The sequence below is a fragment of the Dendrobates tinctorius genome, unplaced genomic scaffold, assembly GCF_039654945.1.
Source record: "Dendrobates tinctorius isolate UK_male_01 unplaced genomic scaffold, ASM3965494v1 ptg000178l, whole genome shotgun sequence".
NCBI lineage: Eukaryota > Metazoa > Chordata > Amphibia > Anura > Dendrobatidae > Dendrobates > Dendrobates tinctorius.
Genome location: NW_027361845.1, coordinates 2382722 through 2405447, shown reverse-complemented (window position 1 = coordinate 2405447; position 22726 = coordinate 2382722). Strand labels below are relative to the sequence as shown.

The 22726-nt window shown below is 43.8% G+C and overlaps 1 protein-coding gene across 5 annotated transcripts in view; it reads right to left on the bottom strand.

Moving 5' to 3' along the window:
• Positions 1–210: 210 nt before the first annotated feature.
• LOC141054331 (NXPE family member 3-like) overlaps positions 211–22726 on the bottom strand; it is a 175716-nt gene continuing 153200 nt past the window's right edge. For all 5 annotated transcript variants that reach the window (XM_073551643.1, XM_073551645.1, XM_073551644.1 and 2 more), the window contains 4 exons: positions 17565–17785; positions 16925–16995; positions 13148–13363; positions 211–803 (listed from right to left, as the gene is read on the bottom strand). In XM_073551643.1, coding sequence (XP_073407744.1) covers positions 271–803; positions 13148–13363; positions 16925–16995; positions 17565–17785 — 1041 coding nt within the window. In that variant the 3' untranslated portion in view covers positions 211–270. The remainder of the gene's footprint in view (positions 804–13147; positions 13364–16924; positions 16996–17564; positions 17786–22726) is intronic.

Below are 22726 nucleotides of genomic sequence, written 5' to 3'. Positions count from 1 at the left end.
AGCCAGGAGTGAGCACAAGGACATCATAGACCTCAGCTCTTTCTCTCTTCATCTCAGCTGGGTGAGGTGTGCTCGGATGAAAAGTTCTTTTCCTTTGTCATCATGAGTTTCTCTTGGCAGACAAATACAAAAACTTTATACAGATGCAAACTAGTGTAGCGCTAAATGTTGGAATTAATAATTGGCTTTACAGAAGCAGCAGTAGATATCCAGACCAGAAACTGGAATTTATTGTAAAAATACAATATGTAAAATTCAAAGGACATCTCATCATTTTGGACATATGTGAGACAACATGAGGTCCACCTCGTTCTTGATGACTGGGGGTCCGGGGTGGATGTCGTCAGGAAGATAGTGGCAGGATGTCATGTCCCAGACATCCAGGATTATCACCCCCATTCCCTTGAAGGCCGCCCTTAATAAAATGTCCAGCTGAAGAGTTAACCAATCACTGATATATAACTTCTTATGACCAGTATTAGCGGATTTAATTATCACAGTCGTCTCAGGGCTCCGAAAAAGCAAAGACGCAACTGCCTGTTGGACCTTTTCCAATCTTTCTAAGTAAAACCTCACTGGAAAAGATGCAAAATGGGGGCAAAGAGTCATCACTACAACGGTGTGAGGGCCACCATCGATCCCAGCCAAGTGAGCTGCTTCATATTGAAGGTTAGAAACTAACGTCTTCGAGGTCTTTAAGGGCAGTCCATGGGACCTATATCTGATGACCAGGCCAGCATCAGCATCTACTGCTAAGAGAGGTCCCGTGGGGTAATGAACATGTAGGTCTATCGTCTTGAGACCTAAAATAGGAAATTACTTGTATTACTTCACACATATGTCTACTACAATTCTCCTTTCATAAATGACCTCTAACATTCAGATTATGGAAATGCATGTGGAAATTTACAAAGTAATTTACAATATACAGTATTTAGAAAATGTAAAGAGATTGTCCCGTGAACAAAGTACATTTTAATCAATAGTTCTTTGGATCAAAATAAGTTCCACATTTTGTGTTAAAAATGTTCCTGTGCTGACATAATCTTATAAATGTACCCCTGCTATGTACTGTGTAATCACTGTGTCTGACTGTGTAGGGAATTGGTCTGCATTTGCCACATCTCCTGGCCAGGTAAAGAAACAAGAGATTGGCACAATTCCACCACTCATCGTGTCCTAAGGACGCTGTGAGTGACAGCTCAACCACCTTATCGGATCAAAGGCGTGATGAATGGTCAGCATTGGGAGTGACAGCTCAGTCGCCCAATCTCAGGCAGGGGAGTGCTGAGCTGTCAGTACAATGAATGACAGATCAGCTGTCCAATCTGGCTGTGCCTGTGGGGTTTCCTCCAGGTGTCTCCCTTTCTGGGTGATTTCCTGGCTATTTAGCTGCCTGGCAATTATTAGAATATTGCCAGTTGTAGCTTAGCTTAAGGCTGTGTTCACACGCGGCTTTTTTTTGCGTTTTCGCGGCAAATTTAAAAGTGCGATTTTGCCGCAAAAATGCATAAAAACATTGCATCCCATGCAATCCTATGGGATTCCGCAATGCTGTGCTAATGCTGCGGATTTTCCCTCGGCGGAATCGCATAAAGGAAAAATATGCAGCATGCTCATTAATTTTGGGGAATCACGACGATTCTGCTCCCATAGGATTGCATTGTTCTGCTTACTTTCCGCATGTGGCTGTGCCCACCATGCGAAAAGTAAGCAGAACATTTGCAGATGGTACCCACGGTCTGGAGGAGAAGAGACTGTCCTCCGGGCTCTAGGTGCCATATCCCTGTAAAAAATAGAATTAAAATAAAAAAATCGTCATTCTCACCTTCAAGTCTCCAGGTCCAGATGAATTACACCCCAGAGTACTGAAGAAGATAGCAGAAGAAATTTTTGAACCCCTCTCCATAATCTTTGAAAATTCTTGGAGAACAGGAGAAGTCCCAGAAGACTGGAGAAGAGCAAATGTTGTTCCTATCTTCAAAAAGGGGAAGAAGGTGGACCCAGGCAACTATAGGCCGGTGAGTCTGACTTCTATACCAGGAAAGATCTTTGAACAAATTATTAAACAACATGTATGTCAGTACCTGGATAAGAATGAAGTGATTAAACAGAGTCAGCATGGGTTTGTAACTAATAAGTCATGTCAGACTAACTTAATTTCCTTTTATGATGGTATCACTGATTGGGTGGATCAAGGAAATGCTGTAGATATAGTATATCTTGACTTCAGCAAAGCATTTGACAAAGTATCTCATACAATCCTTATTGAAAAAATGACTAAGTATGGAATGGACAAGGCAACTGTTAGGTGGATTCATAACTGGCTTAGTGATCGGACCCAAAGAGTGGTCGTAAATGGCTGCACATCCAGATGGAAGAATATCTCAAGTGGGGTACCACAGGGCTCTGTCCTGGGCCCTGTATTGTTCAACATCTTTATCAACGATTTAGATGAAGGAATTGAGGGTAAAGTGATTAAATTTTCTGATAACACAAAGCTAGGAGGGATAGCTAATACTAGAGAAGAGAGAGAAGATTCAAAAAGATATAAATAAACTGGAGAAGTGGGCAGCAACTAACAGAATGGTTTTTAACAGGGAAAAGTGCAAAGTACTACATCTGGGCAATAAAAATGAAAAAAGCATATACAGAATGGGAGGAATAGGGCTAAGCAACAGCACAAGTGAAAAAGATTTGGGTATACTAATAGATCACAGACTGAATATGAGTCAACAGTGTGATGCAGCAGCAAAAAAGGCAAATGCAATTCTAGGATGTATTAACAGAAGCATACAGTCTAGATCACGTGAAGTCATTATTTCCCTCTACTCCTCTTTGGTCAGACCTCATCTGGAATATTGCGTCCAGTTTTGGGCACCAAATTTTAAAAAAAGACATCAACAAACTGGAGCAAGTTCAGAAAAGAGCGACCAGAATGGTGACCGGTCTGCAAACCCTGTCTTATGAGGAAAGGTTGCAGGATTTGGGAATGTTTAGTTTGCAAAAGAGAAGACTGAGAGGAGACTTAATAGCTGTCTACAAATATCTAAAGGGCTGTTACATTGTAGAAGGATCATCTTTATTCTCATTTGCACAAGGAAAGACTAGAAGCAATGGGATGAAACTGAATGAGAGGAGACACAGATTAGATATTAGAAAAAACTTTTTGACAGAGTGATCAATGAGTGAAACAAGCTGCCATGAGAAGTGGTGAGTTCTCCTTCAATGGAAGTCTTCAAACAGAGGCTGGACAGACATCTGACTGGGATGATTTAGCGAATCCTGCTTTGAGCAGGGGGTTGGACCAGATGGCCCAGGAGGTCGCTTCCAACTCTAAGATTCTATGATTCTATGATTCAATGTCCCACGCAGCGTCACCAGGCTTCAGCGATGCTGCGGGCAAGTCCCGTTCCCAGTGACGCATTGCAGCAATGACCTTTGATGACGTCACGGTCTCGCGACAGCACGACGTCAAAGGTCATTGTCGCAATGCATCACTGGGAATGGGACTTGCCGGGAGCATTGCGAGGATGGGGATCGCTGCGTGGGACGTCGGAAGGTGAGAAAAACACAATTTTTATTTTTTTTATTATTTTTAACAGTAGATCTTTGCACTACTGATGCCGCATAGCAGCCTCAATAGTAAAAAGTTGGTCACACTTGTCAAACACTATGTTTGACGAGTGTGACCAACCTGTCACTCAGTTCTCCAAGCAATGCTACAGATCGCTTGGAAAACACTAGTGTTCTGCAAGCTAATTACGCTTGCATTTCGTTAGTTTTTCCATGGGAAAATAGTGGGAATTTAAAATGTGGTTCTGTAACGTGTGCACATAGCCTAAGAGTGTGTGTTTGCTCTAAGTTCTTATATTCTGATATTGGATTTGCCTTTGACCATCCATTTGCCTAGCCCCTTTGTCTTCATCCCCTACCTTCTTGGAATTCTAACCTCAGACTATACCTGACTATGTCTTTGTCTCACCCCTCTGTTTGTGACCTACCCTGCTGGCTTATAACCTTGAACTCTTTGACTTTCTTGAATCACGGCTTTTCCATGAAGATTTACTCAGCGTCAAATAACAACTGACCTACAGTCATGGCCGAAAGTGTTGGCACCTTTGAAAAGGTTCCTGAAAATGAAGTATTTCTCCCAGAAAATTATTGCAATTCCACAAGTTTTGCTATACATGTTTATTTCCTTTGTGTGTATTGGAACAACAAAAAAAAAGCAAAGCAAAAAAGCAAATTGGACATATTTTGACACAAAACCCCAAAATAGGGCTAGACAAATGTGTTGGAACTTTTCCAAATTTGTGGGTAAACAACTTAATGCTTTTTCAAACTCACCTGTGGCAAGTACAGGTGTGGGCAATATGAAAATCACACCCTGAACCAGATAAAAAGGGGAGAAGTTGACTCAATCTTTGCATTGTGTGTCTGCGTGTGCCACACTACGCATGGAGAACAGAAAGCAAAGAAGAAAACTGTCTGAGGATTTGAGAACCTAAATTGCTGAACAATAGCAACAATCTCAAAGGTACAAATCCATATGCATACAGGAAAGATATATGTCCTTGTACTGTGTTAGCCAGTAGATAGAAAAATATTTAGAATTGAGAGTCCTCAGTGGTTGATACCACATGGATTTATGTCTTCTTACATCAGTTAAGGAATTTGCTCTTCAGACCTTCTGGGGGCATCACACAACACAGAACCAGACCCCCATCAGAGGACAATAAAACTTTCACATTCCTTATCTATGAAGTGTTCCAATATTTATGTTTATCCCTTTCACATAATGACAATTCTGCTTCACGTCACTTGTCTTATCTTTGCGTTATTTCTGTGCTGTTTTGTGTATAATTATGTGATTCTTCAGATGTTTGTTACACCGCTCCGTCATACTCACCTGGCCTCCGCTCCCACGCCACTGCCAGCCTCCGCTCCCACGCCGCAGCCTCTCTCCTTCCGATGGCCGCGGCGCTCACCTGTGACGGGCTCACGGTCGATGCCATCCCTACATGCTATGCGCATGCGTCATAGGCCGCGGCCGCGCCTCCCTCCGGTTTCTTGTGCTCCAGCTATGCCCTGACCCGGAAGCACCTCCCTAACCAATGGCAGACCAGACAGGAGCATATCAGGCTGCTTCCCCTTGAGGGAGGTGCCTGATTGTTGTGTTTCCCCAGCACACTGGCCTTGCTGCATCGTGTGCTCTCTGCTCTTGCAGTTCCGTTCTCGCCTGCTATCCGCACCAGCCTCTCAGTCCTGCTACCCGTGTTCCTTGCTCTCTTCCAGTCCTGTCTCCGGTGTTCCTGCCATCCTACTCCAGTCCTGCCTCCGGTGTTCCTGCCATCCTACTCCAGTCCTGTCTCCGGTGTTCCTGCCATCCTACTCCAGTCCTGCCTCCGGTGTTCCTGCCATCCTACTCCAGTCCTGCCATCCTACTCCAGTCCTGCCTCCGGTGTTCCTGCCATCCTACTCCAGTCCTGCCTCCGGTGTTCCTGCCATCCTACTCCAATCCTGTATCCGGTGTTCCTGCCATCCTACTCCAGTCCTGCCTCCGGTGTTCCTGCCATTCTACTCCAGTCCTGCCTCCGGTGTTCCTGTTCCATCCTGCTCCAGTCATGCCGTCCTACTCCAGTCCTGTCTCCGTGGTCCTGTTCCATCCTGCTCCAGTCCTGCCGTCCTGCTCCAGTCCTGCCTACGGTGTTCCAGTTCCTTCCAGCTTCTGTCCTTCCGTCCTCCTCCCATCCTTTCTCCTGTGTTCCTACTCCTGTCATCCCTCCTCGTTCCAGTCTACTGTCTCACTCCATTCCTGCCTCCTGGTTCCAGCTCTGTCATTCTATACTTCAGTCCCACAGTCCTACTCTGGTCCATCCTGAGCCGCCCCTCTCGATACCGGCTACCGTGGTACTCGAACCCCTGGTCCTGCTCCTAACGGTCCCTGTATAGGCAATTTTTTCTTTATTGTGCATCCAGACAAAAATAGACTCATATCATATGAACGTTTTCGGTCCAACAACGGATCTTCATCAGAAAAGTCTTTTTGTTTCTTTAGAGTAGACTATAAGTTACAAAAAAGTAAACAAGAAAACAAAACAATATGTCAGAACAATGCTATAGACATATAATACACTTTCACAATAATAAATAATAATCTGACGTCAGAAGCAGGATCTATAGTGAAGGAAAGTGACTGCAGACATTCATTCCAAAGGTGTAGATGCAGTTTTCAGATTTCATCTGTGCCATAAATGAGGGTGAGAACATGGCTAAGGAAAACAAATTTATGAGTAACAGAAAATTTTTTTCAGGGACCGAAGTCCACAACTATGGTGAAATGGCTATAAGTAAAAAGGATATCCACGTGCTCCCCGAGTGTTCATCACTATAATAAAATAGAAATGTCCATACTGACGAATATGGATGGCAAGGAGGATATACCTGTAAGAGATACAGTAGGGTAAAAGATATCCTAAGGCAGGAATGAAATCCTATAATGCTGAAAATAAGAAAAAGAGCAAATAAGAGCGTGGTGTGCAGCTGGATGGTACACAGAGAAAACCAAGGGGTTAATGATTAGCATGAGTGACCAAGATAATGTGGTTGAATGGTGAGCTGTAAACCTCAGTACCTGGTTATTTTGTAATGACTGGAGCTGGAGTCTATCACAGGGGCTGGATACAATGTGACTATAAGGAGGAAAACACGGGTGATAAATGATGCTAAAATGTGCAAAAACATCTTAATGGTGGCCAGAAGAGACCAATTAATAACAGCACTATGTACCTGGATGAAGCAAGCCTTAGGGAGAGAGAAGCCGCGCTGTCTGGCGCAGTGTCTGCAAGGGGCTGCTAGCTGGGAAAATGTTGCATCGTTTCCCTTCAGTTTCTGAACCAGGCTCATCCCATCAATGATGGTTGCAGAGGGCTCAGGGATCACCTCTGCAGGAGGAGCATTCCTATCCAACTCCCTTGCTAGGGCAGCCTTGTTGGTCTTGCGGATAAACCCATCACCGTTGGCAAGTGCCCATGGCAATGGCCCCAGGGGATGAGTCAAGACATCACTCATTTGTAGCTTTCTGTTCTCAGCTACAAGTATCATCTGGCCAAATAGGTTCCTGTTAGCCTTCAAAATTACCTCCTTGCCAAGGCCTTGTCTGTGTGTCTTCATTCTGATGTTAGAGAACGTTTTAAGATTGTTCTTCGTCATCTTGTCATGAAACAGTGTAGTTGGCGTATCGGTACCCAAACGCTCATCCTTGAATGTGTGATATGCATCCTATCCTATACTGTATGCCCCTAGAAGGTCTTTGGCTACATCTGGTGGTGCTGCAGTCGCTGTTGATAAACTGATAAGTTCACCATTATACTCTTTGTTGAAGGGGTTCAACCAACCAGTCTCCAGCAGTTCAACAAAAGATCGGACATCGGCTTCATCTCTTCTAATCCTGGACACCTGTAGGTCTGAATGACTGAAGTCAATATATTGTTGGCCTACTAGGGCCCTCAGCTGCCTCAAGTACATGCTGCGGTACTCCGATGTCAGGTAGAATCTGGCGACAGCTCCAACTTTGAGGCTGAAGCCTTTTGTGCCCCCTGGTGTCTGGGTGTCTTTGTTGATTGTTTCTTCGATGGTCTGGTCCACAGGAATCCGTCCAAAAGGATTCTTGCTACCGATCTGGACTGAAAAGCCACCTTTCATGAAGTATTCATGGACCTCTGGGTGGTCTATGGGCAGCCGAGACATCGTAGCATAGTAATAGGTTAGGTATCGGGCATAGTTGACCTTGTCATAGGCAAAACACCACGGTATCATCTGTCGGATTGCTCCTAGGTGAAGCATCCAGTTGCCTTCTCTTGAAGCTCGAACCAGGGCCAGCATGGTCTCGACCATGTCCAAGTATGACATCCAGAATGCTGAGAGTTGTTCATTTCTGAAGGTCTCAAGATAAACTTGAAAGAGCTTCAGGGTAAGTGTGCAAGATTCATTATCCAAGAACTTTTCGAAGGATCCCTGCGACACACTGATGCGAAAGTTTGTGATGTTCTTCAGTGTTTCATCCAGATGGTGAAGGTCCCTTGCATGGTTTTCTTCTAGCCATGGAAGGAAGTTTTTCCATGCAAGCCTCATAAGTGCTTCATAGACCAGCTTGTGTAGTCTCACTGCTCTGTTGTACCTCCGGCCGTCCATCACTCCAGACACTGATCCTTCAGCGATGACACCGGATTCAACACACAGATCTCTAAGGCCTGCATCCTGAAATCTCTTACCTATGATGGAGAGGAGATTACAGATTGTGTGGAAGACACCCATTCTAATTATAATGTTCTTGAACTTCTCCTGTTTCCAGATAACCTCGGCAGCTTTGGCATAGAGTGCTTGATCAAACACGCACACAATTCTGTTAAGCTTCAGGGTCTGCATGATGGCATGTGTTTGCTTCAAGACTTCATTCACAGTGGACATGGCTGTTGCAGGAGCATTGATAGTGGGCAGGTAGCTTACAGTGTCCTGGGCCACTACAATGTCGCTGCGGATTTGGATGTTGAACCCAGTCCAACTGCTAATGGTCTGATCCTCATGGTCTGACATTCTAGCCAGAAGCCAGATATGGTTCTTGGTTTTTGAATCCTGGACCTCCTCGGTAGTGTTAACATTCGCAGTCTCAATCCTGGGTGGCCCTCCCCACCGCCCAACATTGTATATTGGTAGCATTAATTCTGTCAGAATTATGCTTCTTTTCTTCGACTTGGTTACATCTGGCAGGACTTTTGTCACAGAGCATGCAACATTGGACTGAACAGCGATGCCATTGACTCTATGAGATGTACCTGCTCCACTTAGTGTCTCAAGTCTGTCAATGTAATCCCAGGCCAAGGTTGTGAACACACCAGGGTAGATATTTGCTGGCATTGGGATGTCATCCGTTGAACATTCCAACTTCTGGATACAAAGGCTGTATCGATCTCCTCAGCCGTTGAATATGACACACAGTGGCCAAGGCGATTCAGAGTTCGAACCAGTTCTGTATTGCCGGTCAAAGACTTAATTGCAAAGGACAGCAGTACGTGCTTGGGTGGCTTTGTCTTTCCATTGGTAACAGCAAAAACCAAGTCACTGCCGAAGGATGTGGCAAGACGTTGAGCTCTTTCAGAGGGAGTTTGGCACTCACAATCTCCTGTAAGCAGGGTTTGCAGGAATTGAGTGACTAATGCAGGAACGACATTCTGATCTGTATCGGGAGGCCATGGCTGACTCACATCTTGCTTCTTGATCTCATTCCTCAGCTGCATTGCTGCTTTGGTTACGACATCTCCAGAGTTAGCGGCTCTTGCTTCTTGCAGATCTTTTGTCATGCTGTGTGCTTGCCGGGCAAGGTCGTCCATTGATAGGCTATATGGATAGACTAGAAGCTTACCTTTCTCATTGGAGAGAAAGCGGAGTGATTCACCAAACTCTGTTTCAAGTTTTCGGCGAACATGTTTCATTGTCGATGGTTACAGTTTGATGATACCACGGGACATCATGCATCTCTGAAGCCTAGATGTGAGGTTTATCATAGGCAGTACTTCTGGGTTTGGGAACAATTCAGTCCTTATATACAAGAAGAGTTCCTCAAGGGCTTCTCTCTCTGCCTCTCCGTAGCGTACTTCCTTGCTTTCTTCCTGATTTTCTGCTGCACCAGACCTACAGGCCACTTGGGAATCATCTTTTGTGAATAGTTTGTAGCACGACTTGTGGTAGTGCCCCTCTGAAGCAACAAGGTCTCTGCTAAGTAAACCAAGGATTCTCTGTGTGCCTTTCCTTATCGCTGCTCTGCGGATCGTCTCATCTGCTCGTAGCTCAACACACTGGACGATTGGCTCCCTTGTTTTTTCTCCTTTGAGATACTTGCTTAACTTCTCGCAGAACATACATACTTTGGCATACACCCTGCTATCACTGGGGGTACCCCTCGGTAGCCTCCTCCTGGGGATTTCGCTTGCTGTTTCGACATTGACACCCTTGGCAAGGATAGAATCCAGTGACGTCTTCATTGTAAAGAGACTACGACATTTACGGTGATATTGTATGTGTGGTATTTCTCGTTCTTCAAGGCCCTTTGCTGCTTCCAGGACGGATTCATGCTGTCTGATCTCTGCAGCCCTAAGCAATGTTTTCCAGGAGTCCAAATCCTGTAGGGACGCCAGATCATCACTGTCATCATTAGAGCAGTGTATGATACAGTCGATCCGTGATTTCTTCCTCGCTGGTACTTCCATCATGCCATTAGATATGTCAGTAAACACCTGCAAACACAAATAAAAACATTACTCTCGTCCTGGACCAAAGGACAAGAGCAGTACTAGTACGGCACAACCCCTTTAGCGTCCCCGCCGCTAATCGCGCGGGGATCGGGGGTAGATGGCCGCACTTACCGGCAGCAGGGCTTGTCCCCTCGCCATGTGTGGCCATCGCGCCAACCCCCTGCAGCTAGAATCACTGTGATTCGCTGGGCTATATAGCCCAGCGAATCGCAGCATGCCTTGTAAAACATGGCGTGATTCACTGCAGGGGTTCGTGCCTGTGGAGCGATTGGTACATTTACCAGTCACTCCACAGACCAGGGGGAGGATGTCAGTGTCTGATCTCCTCCCCCTGTGCTCCGATTGGCTAGAACATCGTTCTATCCATAGCAGCGATGTAGCAGGGCCGACACAGTGTCGCCTCTGCCTGTATGAGATCCTGTCAGCACAGGGTCTCATACAGGGACGATCGCTGCACTGTGCAGGCTGGCCGGAACCTGCCTGCACTCGCTGGAACTTGTGGTACCAGAAGTCCCAGCAAGTCTGGACAGGCAGGCAAAAAGTGTAAAAGAAAGTTAAAAAAAACAAAAACACTACACTACACATCCCCCCCTCCCCCTCCCATATGCACCAATACTGTGGTTTTAGACAACACTTGTGGTATTGCCGTGTTCGGGAGACAATGGGGAATAAAAAGTGGGGTGTACTTTTTCCTGGTCCCCCATTTCAAAATGAAAAATGTGGGACTAAAGCGACTTTTTCCGGTAAAAAAACGTACTTTTCAATTTCCTCAACCAAGTGCATGAAACTCCAATGGAGCGCTTGTTGGGTCAAAGTGGTTACTATACCCCCTAAAACATTCCTTAGGGGGTGTAGTTTCCAAAATGCGGTAACCTTTTGGGGGTTTCCATTCTGGGGGTACCTCAGGGTCTCTCCAATACGACATGGCCCACTGGATTTCTTCCAGTGTAATCTATTATCCCAAAAACCGCCTAGCTCTCCTTCTGTGCTGAGCCCTCTTGCGCGCCCATAATTTAGTTTACGTGTACATGTGGGGTGTTTCTATAAACTGCGGAATTGGGGTAACCAATTTTGGGTTTGGGTTTGCTGTTAACCCTTGCTGGGTTGCAGGTAAAATTGGATTACAATGGAATATCTGCCAAAAAATTGAAATTTTGATATTTCACTGTCATTTTGCTTGAATTCCTGTGCAACACCTAAGGGGTTAACAAAGTTTTGAAAATCTGTTTTGGACACCTTGAGGGGTGTAGTTTGCAAAATGGGGTAATGTATGGGTGGGTTCTGTTATACAAGACCCATAAAGTGACGTCCGAACTGACTTGGTCCTTGGAAAAATGGGTTTTGGAAATTTAGTCGTAAACTTTAAAAATTGCGTATAAAACTATGAGCCTTATCACATCCGAAAAATATAAAATTTCATTTCCAAAATGATGCCAATGTGAAGTAGACATGTGGAGAATGTAAACTAATAACTGTTATGGGGGGTATCAGCATTTTTGTAAAAAGTAGAGAATTTCAAAGTTCAAAAATAGCGAATTTTTCCCAAATTTTCGTGTATTTTGTAATTTTTTATAAAGAAAGGTAAAATCTATTGACTCACAATTAGCACTACCATGAAGTACAATATGTCACGAGAAAACAATCTCAGAATGGCGTGGGTAGGTGATAGCATCCCAAAGTTATTACCGCATGAAGTGACAGGTCAGATTTACAAAAAATGGCCTAGGCATTTGGGTACAAATAGGCCTGAAGGGGTTAAGCTACTGATGTGCAAGGGCTATCATATCAAAACATAAACTACAGACATGCATCTACCTAAAAACACCAAAGAGAATTAGTCACTCCGGGTGGTACCGATATCGTCAAAATTGGCTCTTGGCTCATGGACTATCTGTACCCTACTGGCTTAACACCTTGACTTCCCTGACTCATGACTTGTCCATGAGACGTGACTCAGTGTAACAGAGAGTACAAAGAATGGACAGCATGGGCTCACAGCTGATTCTTTCTATGAGGAAACACATTTCCCTGCCTGTTTATCACAGGTGTATTTCTGCCGCATCTCCAGTCCTCATAACAAATAAAATCAGTGACATATGAGTTTAGTGGCAGCTGCAGCCAGAGCTCCTACATCACTGACTTTAGTTATGATGAGCTCAGGGGACTGGAGACACAATAGAAACACTCTCTCTCGTGATACAACAGGCAAGGAAATGTTTTACCTCACAGAAAGCAAAATCTACAATCAGCTGTTATATCATCTGTATAATCACTAATTCTTCATCCCCTGGGCCGGAGTTGTGTTATATGCCTATTCATGAACTGGAGCAGCTCTGCATGGTCAGACACAGCCATTACATTGTACATAGCAGGGGCATATTTATAAGATTATCTAAGCACAGGAACGTTTTTTGAACACATCCAATTGTGGAACTTAATTTTATTCTAAGATCTATTGATGAAAATGTACTTTGTTAGCTGACCACTCCTTTAAAATGTTGTGTTGCCACACACAAAGCCATCTGGTAGAGCATAAAGTGTACAAGTGAGCATGCAGCGTCCCAAATAACTGGCAACTGTAAAAGTTCTGCACAAGACTAACCCTGCCCACCCATCTTGAACCCTAATCTGATCCTGTAGCTCTATAATATTGTCTGGTGTAACACCGCAAAATCTTTTGCTTTACCCTGTGAAATCATCTGGGTTTGCAGAAATTTTTTTTTTAGGGGTATAAATCTGTATTATGTACCCATATCTTATACGTTATATCTGAAAAATGGACCCCCTAGATCAGAAACTAAATTAAGCCTGAGGAAGACAGAAAGTGATCTTACTTGGAATAAATCTCTCAAGATATTCAAACCACTGACGTAGAGTTGAGTCTCCCACCATGTAGATGTCTTTTCCTTTCAAGCAGGTGAGAGCATCTGTGGGCTGAGGAAAATGACGGCCCAAGCAAGAAAGTGATGTCCACTTATCAGCGTAATAGAACCCAGAGGGCTGCGGAGAGTGTTGACCACGTCGGCATAGAGAGAGGTTGGAGGTAAGTCCTACAAAACAATTGGATGGTTTGATGAATGGACTGTTGCATCTTCTACACAGAGTACTCCAAACCAATATCTATCTATATTGGGATGTATGCAAGTATTGTACAGTAGCATGTAAAAGTTTGGGCACCCGTTGTCAGAATTACTGTTATTGTGAACAGTTAAGCAAGTGGAAGATGAAACTTCTCTTGCATTTAAGGCAAAAAAAAATACATAATTTAATTTTTTACCTTTTAAAAATGACAAAAAGGGAAATAGGCCAATGCAAAAGTTTAGTCACTAGTGATGAGCGAGTATACTCGTTGCTTGGGTTTTTCCGAGCATTCTCGGGTGACCTCCGAGTATTTTGGCATGCTCGGAGATTTAGTTTTCGTCGACGCAGCTGCAAGATTTGCGGCTGCTGGACAGGCTGAATACATGTGAGATGAAAACTAAATCTCCGAGCAAGCCAAAATACTCGGAGGACACCCGAGCAACGAGTATACTCGCTCAGCACTATTAGGCACCCTGCATGGTTAGTACCTAGTAGCACCCTCTTTTGAAAGTATCACAGTTTGTAAATGCTTTTTGTAGCCGGACAAGAGTCTTTCAATTCTTGTTTGAGGGATTTTCATCCATTCTTTCTTGGAGAATTCCTCCAGTTCTGTGAGATTCATGGGTTGTCTTGCATCATCTGCTATTTTGAGGTCTAGCCACAAATTTTCACTGAAGTTCAGATCAGGGGACTGTGACGGCCATTGTAAAACCTTCAGCTTGCGCCTGTTGTGGTCGTCTATTGTGGATTTTGACATGCATTTAGGATCACTACCCATTTGTAGAAGCCATGTTATGTTATGTTTGCATCAACAATTTGTTACAATTTTATTGAATCCATTCTTCCTTCTACCTGTGAAATGTTCCCTGTGCCATTGGCTGCAACAAAATCCCAAAACATGAATGACCCACCCCCATGCTTAATGGTTGTCAATGCGTTCTTTTTCTGAAATTTTTTGCCCTTTTTTCTCCCCACATACCATAGATCATTGTGGCCAAAGAGTTCTATTTTAACTTCATCAGTCCACAAGACTTATTTCAAAATGCACCAGGCTTTGTTAGATGTTCTTTTGCAGACTTCTAATGCTGAATTTTATGGTGAAGATGCAGAAGAGGTTTTCTTCTGATGACTCTTTTATGAAGGCCAAATTTGTGCAGGTGTCTCTAAACAGTAGAACAATGTACAACTCCAGAGTCTGCTAAATTTTTTGAAGGTCTTTTGCGGTCAAGACTTGCCTCTATAGCAATCCTATGAGTAGCTCTCACTGAAAATTTGCTTGGTCTCCAAGACCTTATCTTGACCTCAACTGTTCCTGATAACTACCATTTCTTAATTACATTTCGAACTGAGGAAAGGGCAACTTGAAAATGCTTTGCTATCTTCTTATAGCCTTCTCCTGCTTTGTGGGCCTCCACCATTTTTTTTTCAGAGTTCTAGACAGCTGCTTAAAAGAACCCATGGCTGCTGTTTTTGGCACAAGAGGCTGGGTTTTTATAAAGCTGGAAAATTTGAATCACCTAGCCTTTCCTAACGATGATGGTGAACAAGCCGTAACCCTAACAGGCTAATTAAGTTCTGAAACCTTGGTCAAAGTTATCTGAGCACACAAATCTCCAAGGGTGCCCAAAAGTTTGCATCAGTCCATTTTCCTTTTTGTAATTTTTAAAATGTAAAAAGAAATTACATTTTTTTTGTCTAAAATACAAAGGAAATGTGTTATCTTTAACTTTAGGCCTTTTAGAGATCATTTAATCTTCAACTTGCTCAACTGTTCACAATAACAGCAATTTTGACCTGGGGTGCCCAAACTTTTACATGGCACTGTAAATTACATAAAATAAGCAACATTTTTACAATGTTTCACAGTAGTGTAGGGATGCATGTCTGCTTCCTAAGTGACTCACAGTATTAAAAGGATACACTTCTGCTTCCATAGTGGTTTTTTATAGTTGATGAACACATATTTGCTTTCTCGTGGCCTGTGTTAGAGGAGGGATATGTGTCTACTTCCTTAGTGGTCTGCAGTAGAGGAATGATTCATGTCTGCTTCAACAATGGATACCAGTAGTGGAGGAATTCATGTTTGCTTTCCATGGTGGTCTACGGTAGTGGAGGGCTTCATGTCTGCTTCTTCAGTAATCTATGGTAATGGAGGGCTTCATGTCTGCTTCTTCGGTAATCTATGGTAAAGGAGGGCTTCATGTCTGCTTCTTCGGTAATCTATGGTAATGGAGGGCTTCATGTCTGCTTCTTCGGTAATCTATGTTAGTGAAGGGCTTCATGTCTGCTTCTTCTGTAATCTATGGTACTGGAGGGCTTCATGTCTGATTCTTTGGTGGCCTATGGTAGCAAATAGCTTCATGCATGCTTCTTCAGTGGTCTACCATAGTGGAGGGCCTCATGCACGTTTCTTCTGTGATCGATGGTAGTGGAGGGCTTTATGCATACTTCTTCAAGTAGTGGGGGACTTAATTCATGCTTTCTTGGTGGACTGTGGTAGTGGAGGGCTTTATGTCTGATTCTTTGGAGGCCTATGGTAGTAGATAGCTTCATGCATGCTTCTTCAGTGGTCTACCATAGTGGAGGGCCTCATGCACGTTTCTTCTGTGATCGATAGTAGTGGAGGGCTTTATGCATACTTCTTCAAGTAGTGGGGGACTTAATTCATGCTTTCTTGGTGGACTGTGGTAGTGGAGGGCTTTATTCATGCTAACTGGTGCTCAAGGGTGGTGGAAAGGATAGTCCTTGCTTCTTTTCTGGTCTAAGGTGGGCTTCATGCATGTTTCCTTGGTAGTCTATGGTAGAGGAGGTTTTTATGTAAGCTTCCTTGGCAGACTGAGATATTGGGATTTCATGCATGGCTTGCTTGGTGGACTGTGGTAGTGGAGGGCTTCATGCATGATTCCATGCTGGTCTGTGCTAGTAGAGAGCATCATGCATGCTTCATTAGTAGACTGTGGTCGAGGAGGACTTTGTGCATGCTTCCTTAGTGGACTGTGGTATTGGAGGGCTTTATGTATGATTCCATGGTGGTCTTTAGTAGTGAAAGGCTTCATGCATGCTACCATGGTGGTCAAGGGTAATAGAGAGGTTAACATCTGCATAACTGGTGCTCTAGGGTTGTAGAGAGAATAGTGCCGGCTTCTTTATGGTCTAAGGTGGTAAAGGGGTTTATGCCTATTTTCCACAGAATCTAGGTTAGTGAATTGGTAAACTACTGCTTTACTATTGTCCTTATTACTGATCAATGCCTTCTCCCACATTTAATGGGACTGTGCCCTAAACAATGTCATCCTGCACCCCTAGATATGGCTCTGATTTTCAGGATGAATAAAATTCAGCAAGGAAAGAGGGAAAAGCACCAAAGCAGGAAATATTGTACAGCTTTATTTGATGGAGTAGAAACATTACTTGGCTTATGTAGACTGACCATTTAGGGAGAACCAGAAAATAGAGGGAGGAGTGGGATGCAGCTGCAACTTTTCCCTTAGCTTTTGTACTGTGTCTGCATAAACTTGCATGGATCTTACCCAATGAGCTGCTTTCAGTCGTAACACTGATCAGAGACACTGAGCCAGGGATAATTTTGTCAGTGACTGAGCTGGAAGGAGGCAATAGGGACAATAAGGTGAATGGATTTAATTACAATCGAAACCTCTAATTGCGTATTTATAAATCATGGATATCAGTTATGGATTTTCTGAAAACTTGGAAACACCTTTATTCCCCCAATTGGTGAAATATTGGTCAATCACGTAATTTTGTTTTAGTTTGATTACACCACGGTTACGATAACATAACTCACCTATGATGTCACAGATTGCTTTGTTTTACATAGGTGATAAATGTTAGATCTCTAAAGCAGGAACATCGGAGTTCAAGTTGAATGATCTTCATTATACATCTTCTTTAAGGCCAATAATTTGCTACCACATCACCGATTTGATGCCATGACATCATAGATAGTGATAGACGAGCACTAAAATGTTCGGTGCTCGCCGAGTACACCGAGTTCAGTGATACGCGGATGAGTACCAAGTAGTGGCGAGCATGTTCGCTCATCACTAATCATAGATGTGCTGAAGTCACTTAATCTGTGAATTCAAAGCTGCTCTGTGGACATCACAGACAGGATGAAGCTGATACAAGTTTGTAGATGACGTCACTCACCCACTCAGTAGAGAGTCCTCCAGCTGGTTTGTAATTTTGTGGTATCCACCCATCGAGTGATAGACCCAGGAGTTACATGGAAGCTTCTGTGGTCGCACACACTGCCAGATGTTGCCTGTGAAGGGGTCCTTATACGTGCACACGTGTTTTCCTGACACCTCCAGGTTGCACTCCATTATCTCGCTGGTGCCATTTAGTTCAAAATAGCCATAAAAATAGACCTAAGAAGCAGATTTGTGGTCATTCGATGACATTACATCTTATTCAAGACGAGAACACTCTCTGCCAACATGTAGTGCGCAGAGCAGTGTTGCTTGGGTCTGGAACTTATGGCCATAGCAGGAGCTGTGAACAACTGATAGGTGGTGAGGGTGCTGGATATCAGACCTATCACCTAACCTGGGGAGAGGTCATCAATATCCAAGTCCACGGGAATCTCTTTAAGATTAACATTTTGGCTAAAGAAGTTTCTAATTATGAAGTGGGTAGGGTACCTAGTCTTCGGACTAGGCCAATCCTGGAATAGGTCAAACTCTCCAGGAGCATCATGTAATGTTTAAAGTTCTACTAAAACCAGAAGGTTTCAAACCCAGGGGGCCTCATTTATCAAAACTGTTCAAAGCAAAGCAATTGTTATTGTTGCTTCTAGCACCCTGTGGTTGGTCGACTCACTCTGGTGATTAAAGAGATAGTCTCAGGAACACTTTCCGTTTAAATTTTCTGCTGGTTTATTAAAAATGTACGGCATAAACCAGTAAAAAAATTATGTAAACAAACACGTCTCTTCTGGCAAAATGGGAAAAACAAAAATAGCATACAATACACTCTGTGTGGCTGTGGGGTTTATCCGCTCAAGGAAACAAAACAAGGTTCGGTTCTCTTTACCACGAGCACAGCTCTGCAGATCTCATCTCCAGACACACTGAACACTGAATGAGTCCAATGGCTCCACATTTACCTTCTGGACCACACCCTGGGGTGGAGATATGGTGAACAGTCTCCTATCCACTCTTCAACTGTTCACAAAAACCCAGCCCTGAATATGGCTGATTAACTCCTCTCAGCACTTGGTATGCTGGAGCGTTTTTCCAGGTTCATGTAATTGAGGCTAACATCCTGGGTAATACATATCTCCTCTCCAGTATTTTACTAGTGACCTTCTCATATATCCCCCCCTCTGCCCAAAGCAGAAGTTTTGGCACCTTCAGTCACTAAACAGGGAAATCAATTATATACAATTATATATGGTTGGATATAAATATATCTTTTGTCACGCCGCCACTGTATACTCACCCGGCCTCCACTCCCGCGCCGCAGCCCTCTGCCGTGGATGTCCACGACGGTCCCTTCTGACAGGTCCGCGGCCGACGGCGTCTCTGCATGCAATGCACATGCACCATAGGCCGCGGTCGCGACTCCCTCCTGTCACTTATGCTCCGGCAATACCCTGACCTGGAAGCACCACCGGACCAATGGCAGTTCAGACAGGGGCATATCAGGCCGTCCTCCTTTGAGGGAGGTGCCTGATCATTGTGTTTGCTAGCACACTAGGTCCTGCTTCCTCGGGTTCCTGCCGCAGTCTCTCAGTCCTGTACTCCCATGTTCCTGCTTCATCCTGCTATCTATGCTCCAGCACTTGCAGTCCTACTCCGGTCCTGTCTCCAGTTATCCTGCTTCGTCCTGCTGTCTATACTCCAGTCCCACAACCCCACTCTGGTCCTATCTCCTACAGTCTCGTGCTCCTACTCCAGTCCATTCTGAGCCGCCCCTCTCGGTATCGGCTATCGTGGTACCCGAACCCCTGGGCCTACTCCTAACGATCCCTGTATAGGGGTCGGCTCCACCTGGCTGCTCGCCTGGGGCCCCTCGGTGCCACGATCCAGAGGGTCCACTCCTGGAGATTATCTGCACCCGACCAGCCATGGTAACATCTTTGCTATTCTCACCTTATTTTTTCACATATAATTATTGTTATACTGTCTTTTCATATTCATTTTTTACTGCTTCACATACATACTTATTCACATCATATATTCTCTATATTATTCACTCCACATTATGCATCCATATATTCACTTCCATCCAAACACAGTTGCGGGCTTATTTCGCATCATTCTCTGCATTGCATTTACAGATGTAAGACCATCACACATGACTATAGGACCTTCTGTCATGTGACTAATTACATCATCTGTTCCAGTATGGATGCCTGTACTGTGTACCGGGCTTCCTCGCCCTCCACTTCTTACATCTGCCCTCCTCGCCCCTTCACATGATTGTGGCCTCAGGGGCCACGTGGGCGGGTGGGTGGTGTTGGTATATGCAGTAGTTGTGGACATCTTTGTTTATATGAAGGAGGACTTTATGCTGATCTGACAATAGATGGCATTGTGTAAAGTTTCCTTGCTTAATGTATTGTAAAAGAAAAAACCTCTTTTGTGCTTTCAGTTTTGTTTTTCTTCTTCCTGGTGCAGCACTGAATAACTGTGCATTTTTCCTTTACCTCATGTTCTGAAACATTAAATCTTGTTATCCCATGTAATCTGCATTGTGAAGCTTCTACTGCAACTGTGGGTATCCAGAAGCTGTGCAACAGGTTATGGGCCCAGGCACCGAGGATCCCAGGCACCGAGTACCCCAGACACCAGAACTCTCAGCAAGACCCTGGTGAATGCAGAAGAATTCTTCAGTACAATTCTCTCCAAACAAGTAAGACAAGTTAAAGATGACGAGTAGCGCAGAGCTAAAACTCACAGTAGCCAAGCTGAATAATGAGAGGTATCAGTTATGGAAGTTCAAAGTAGAAATGTTATTGTCTAAAGATGATTTATGGAAAGTAATCACTACAGAGAGACCTGATGAAGATAATCAGACATGGGGTAGAAAAAAAATAGACAAGAAAGAGCTACTATCAGCCTATTAGTGGATGATGATCAATTAATTCACATAAGGAATGAGGATACAGCAAAGGGAATGTGGGAAGCACTAAGGCTAGGTTCACATTGCGTTAGGGCATCTGTTTAACGGATCTGTTAAACGGATGGGCTAACGCTAATGTCACTTTTGTGCACTTTAGCGCCATAGCGCTAACGGTATGATTTAACGCATGGTAGCACTACGGTACCAAGCACTAACATGCGTTAGTCCATACAATCCTATGCACAGCGAACGGGTCCATTCGCTGTGTGTTATTGCCAACACACCCAAAAACACTGCAAGCAGCGTTCGAGGGTGCATTAGGAAATAACGCATACTTGCTAAAGCATGCCAATTTCGGCATACATTAGTATGTGTTATTTGCATTGCGGTCAATGGGTGCGCTAACGTATCCATTAGATAGCGTTAATGGCTCTATCTAATGGATAGCGCTAGCGGATTCACCCTAACGCAATGTGAACCCAGCCTAAGAAAGCTACATGAAAGACCCAGCTTAAATCACAAGTTATTTCTGCTAAGAAAGCTTTACAGTGTGAGACTAAGTGCAGACAATGACATGCAGAAGCATATATTCTCTACTTAAGTGATATCACAGCTGAGATCAATTGGTGAAGATATTAAGGAAAGCCATGTAGCAGCAATATTATTGTGCAGTTTACCAGATTCATATAGTGCTTTAATAAATGCACTAGAGACAAGACCTGAAACAGACATTACATTTGAGTTTGTGAAGACCAGACTCATATGAATATCAAAGAAGGAAAGAACAAACAAATGATATTTCTACTGAAAAGGATAATGGAAATGCTCTTAAAGCTACAGAATCAAAAAGACCCTATAATAAAGAGACAAGAGAATGTTTCAGATGTAAGAAAAAAGGAAATTTAAAGAACGACTGTACTATATGGAAAGCAGAACAACAGAAAATACAACATAAAGAGAATACACAGACGGTGAAAAACACAATTTCTGATTCATGTGAAAGTAATTGGAATGGCTCATTTAAAGTAACTGATAAGAAATCATCATCATTGGGTTGGTTTATTGACTCAGGAGTGACAAGTCACATGACAAGTAATAAAAATTTCTTTACTGAACTTGATTTAAATAAGAAGGAAGCCATTTATCTTGCAGATGGAAGCAAAATAACTGCGGAAGGTGTTGGACAAGGAATGCTAAACTGTTCTAACAAGTTTGGGCATCATTCAAAAAATACTTGTACAGGATGTGTTATATGTTCCAGGATTAGAAGAAGTACTGTTATCAGTAAAACGTCTAACAGCTAAAGGACTTACTGTAAAATTCAAAGATGATGAATGTACAATCCTAGCAGGAAATAAGGTAATAACCATTGTTGGATATAGTGAAAATTGCCACGGATGCAGAATCCTAGATCCCAAAACAGACAAAGTTACGGTGAGTAGTAGTGTGCCATTCATTGAGGATCTAAATGAAGACACTGATTCCTGTAGACTGTGAGCACTCGTGGGCAGGGTCCTCTCTCCTTCTCCTTAAGTTTCCTTGCTTAATATATTGCAAAAGAAAAGGCCTCTCTTGCACTTTCCGTTTTGTTTTTCTTCCTGGTGCAGCACTGAATGACTGTGCATTTTTCCTTTACCTCATGTTCTGAGAAGTAAAAGCTTGTTTCCCATGTAATCTACTCTGTGAAGTTTATACTGCAACTGTGGGTATCCAGAAGCTGTGCAGCAGGTGGTGATGAAGGGTAACCTCCTGTTTGGGCAAGCATCAAGCGACGCCCATGCAAACAGCTGTTGGCTATTTCCCTTTTTTAAACTCGCCTCTCTGTTGATGGCGCCCCCTCCCCACACCAGCCGTTCATTGACTCATCAATGATGCCCAGGCTCAACATTCTCCTCACCTCCTTTGAAATCACCTCGCAGGAGGCTTCGGGAATTGGATATAGGTTTAGATTCACTCGCACATGTGGTTCCATCAGGATTTCATACTCGATGAACTGTGTACATCCTGGCAACTCTGAAAACAGGTCTCTGTTCCACTGAAGCCGTTCTCATCACTGTTGTTCCTGGGCACTCTGCCACTATGACGTCCTCATATTTGGCTTCGGGATTGGTCTCCAGTCACGTGGCTTCCTCTGGTTCCATGTCTCACTACGACTTAAGCAGGTTGACTTGGTACACCAGGTACAGTTTTATTTTCCTTGGCTGGTGGAACTTGTAGATGATGGCACCCAGCTTTTCAATCAC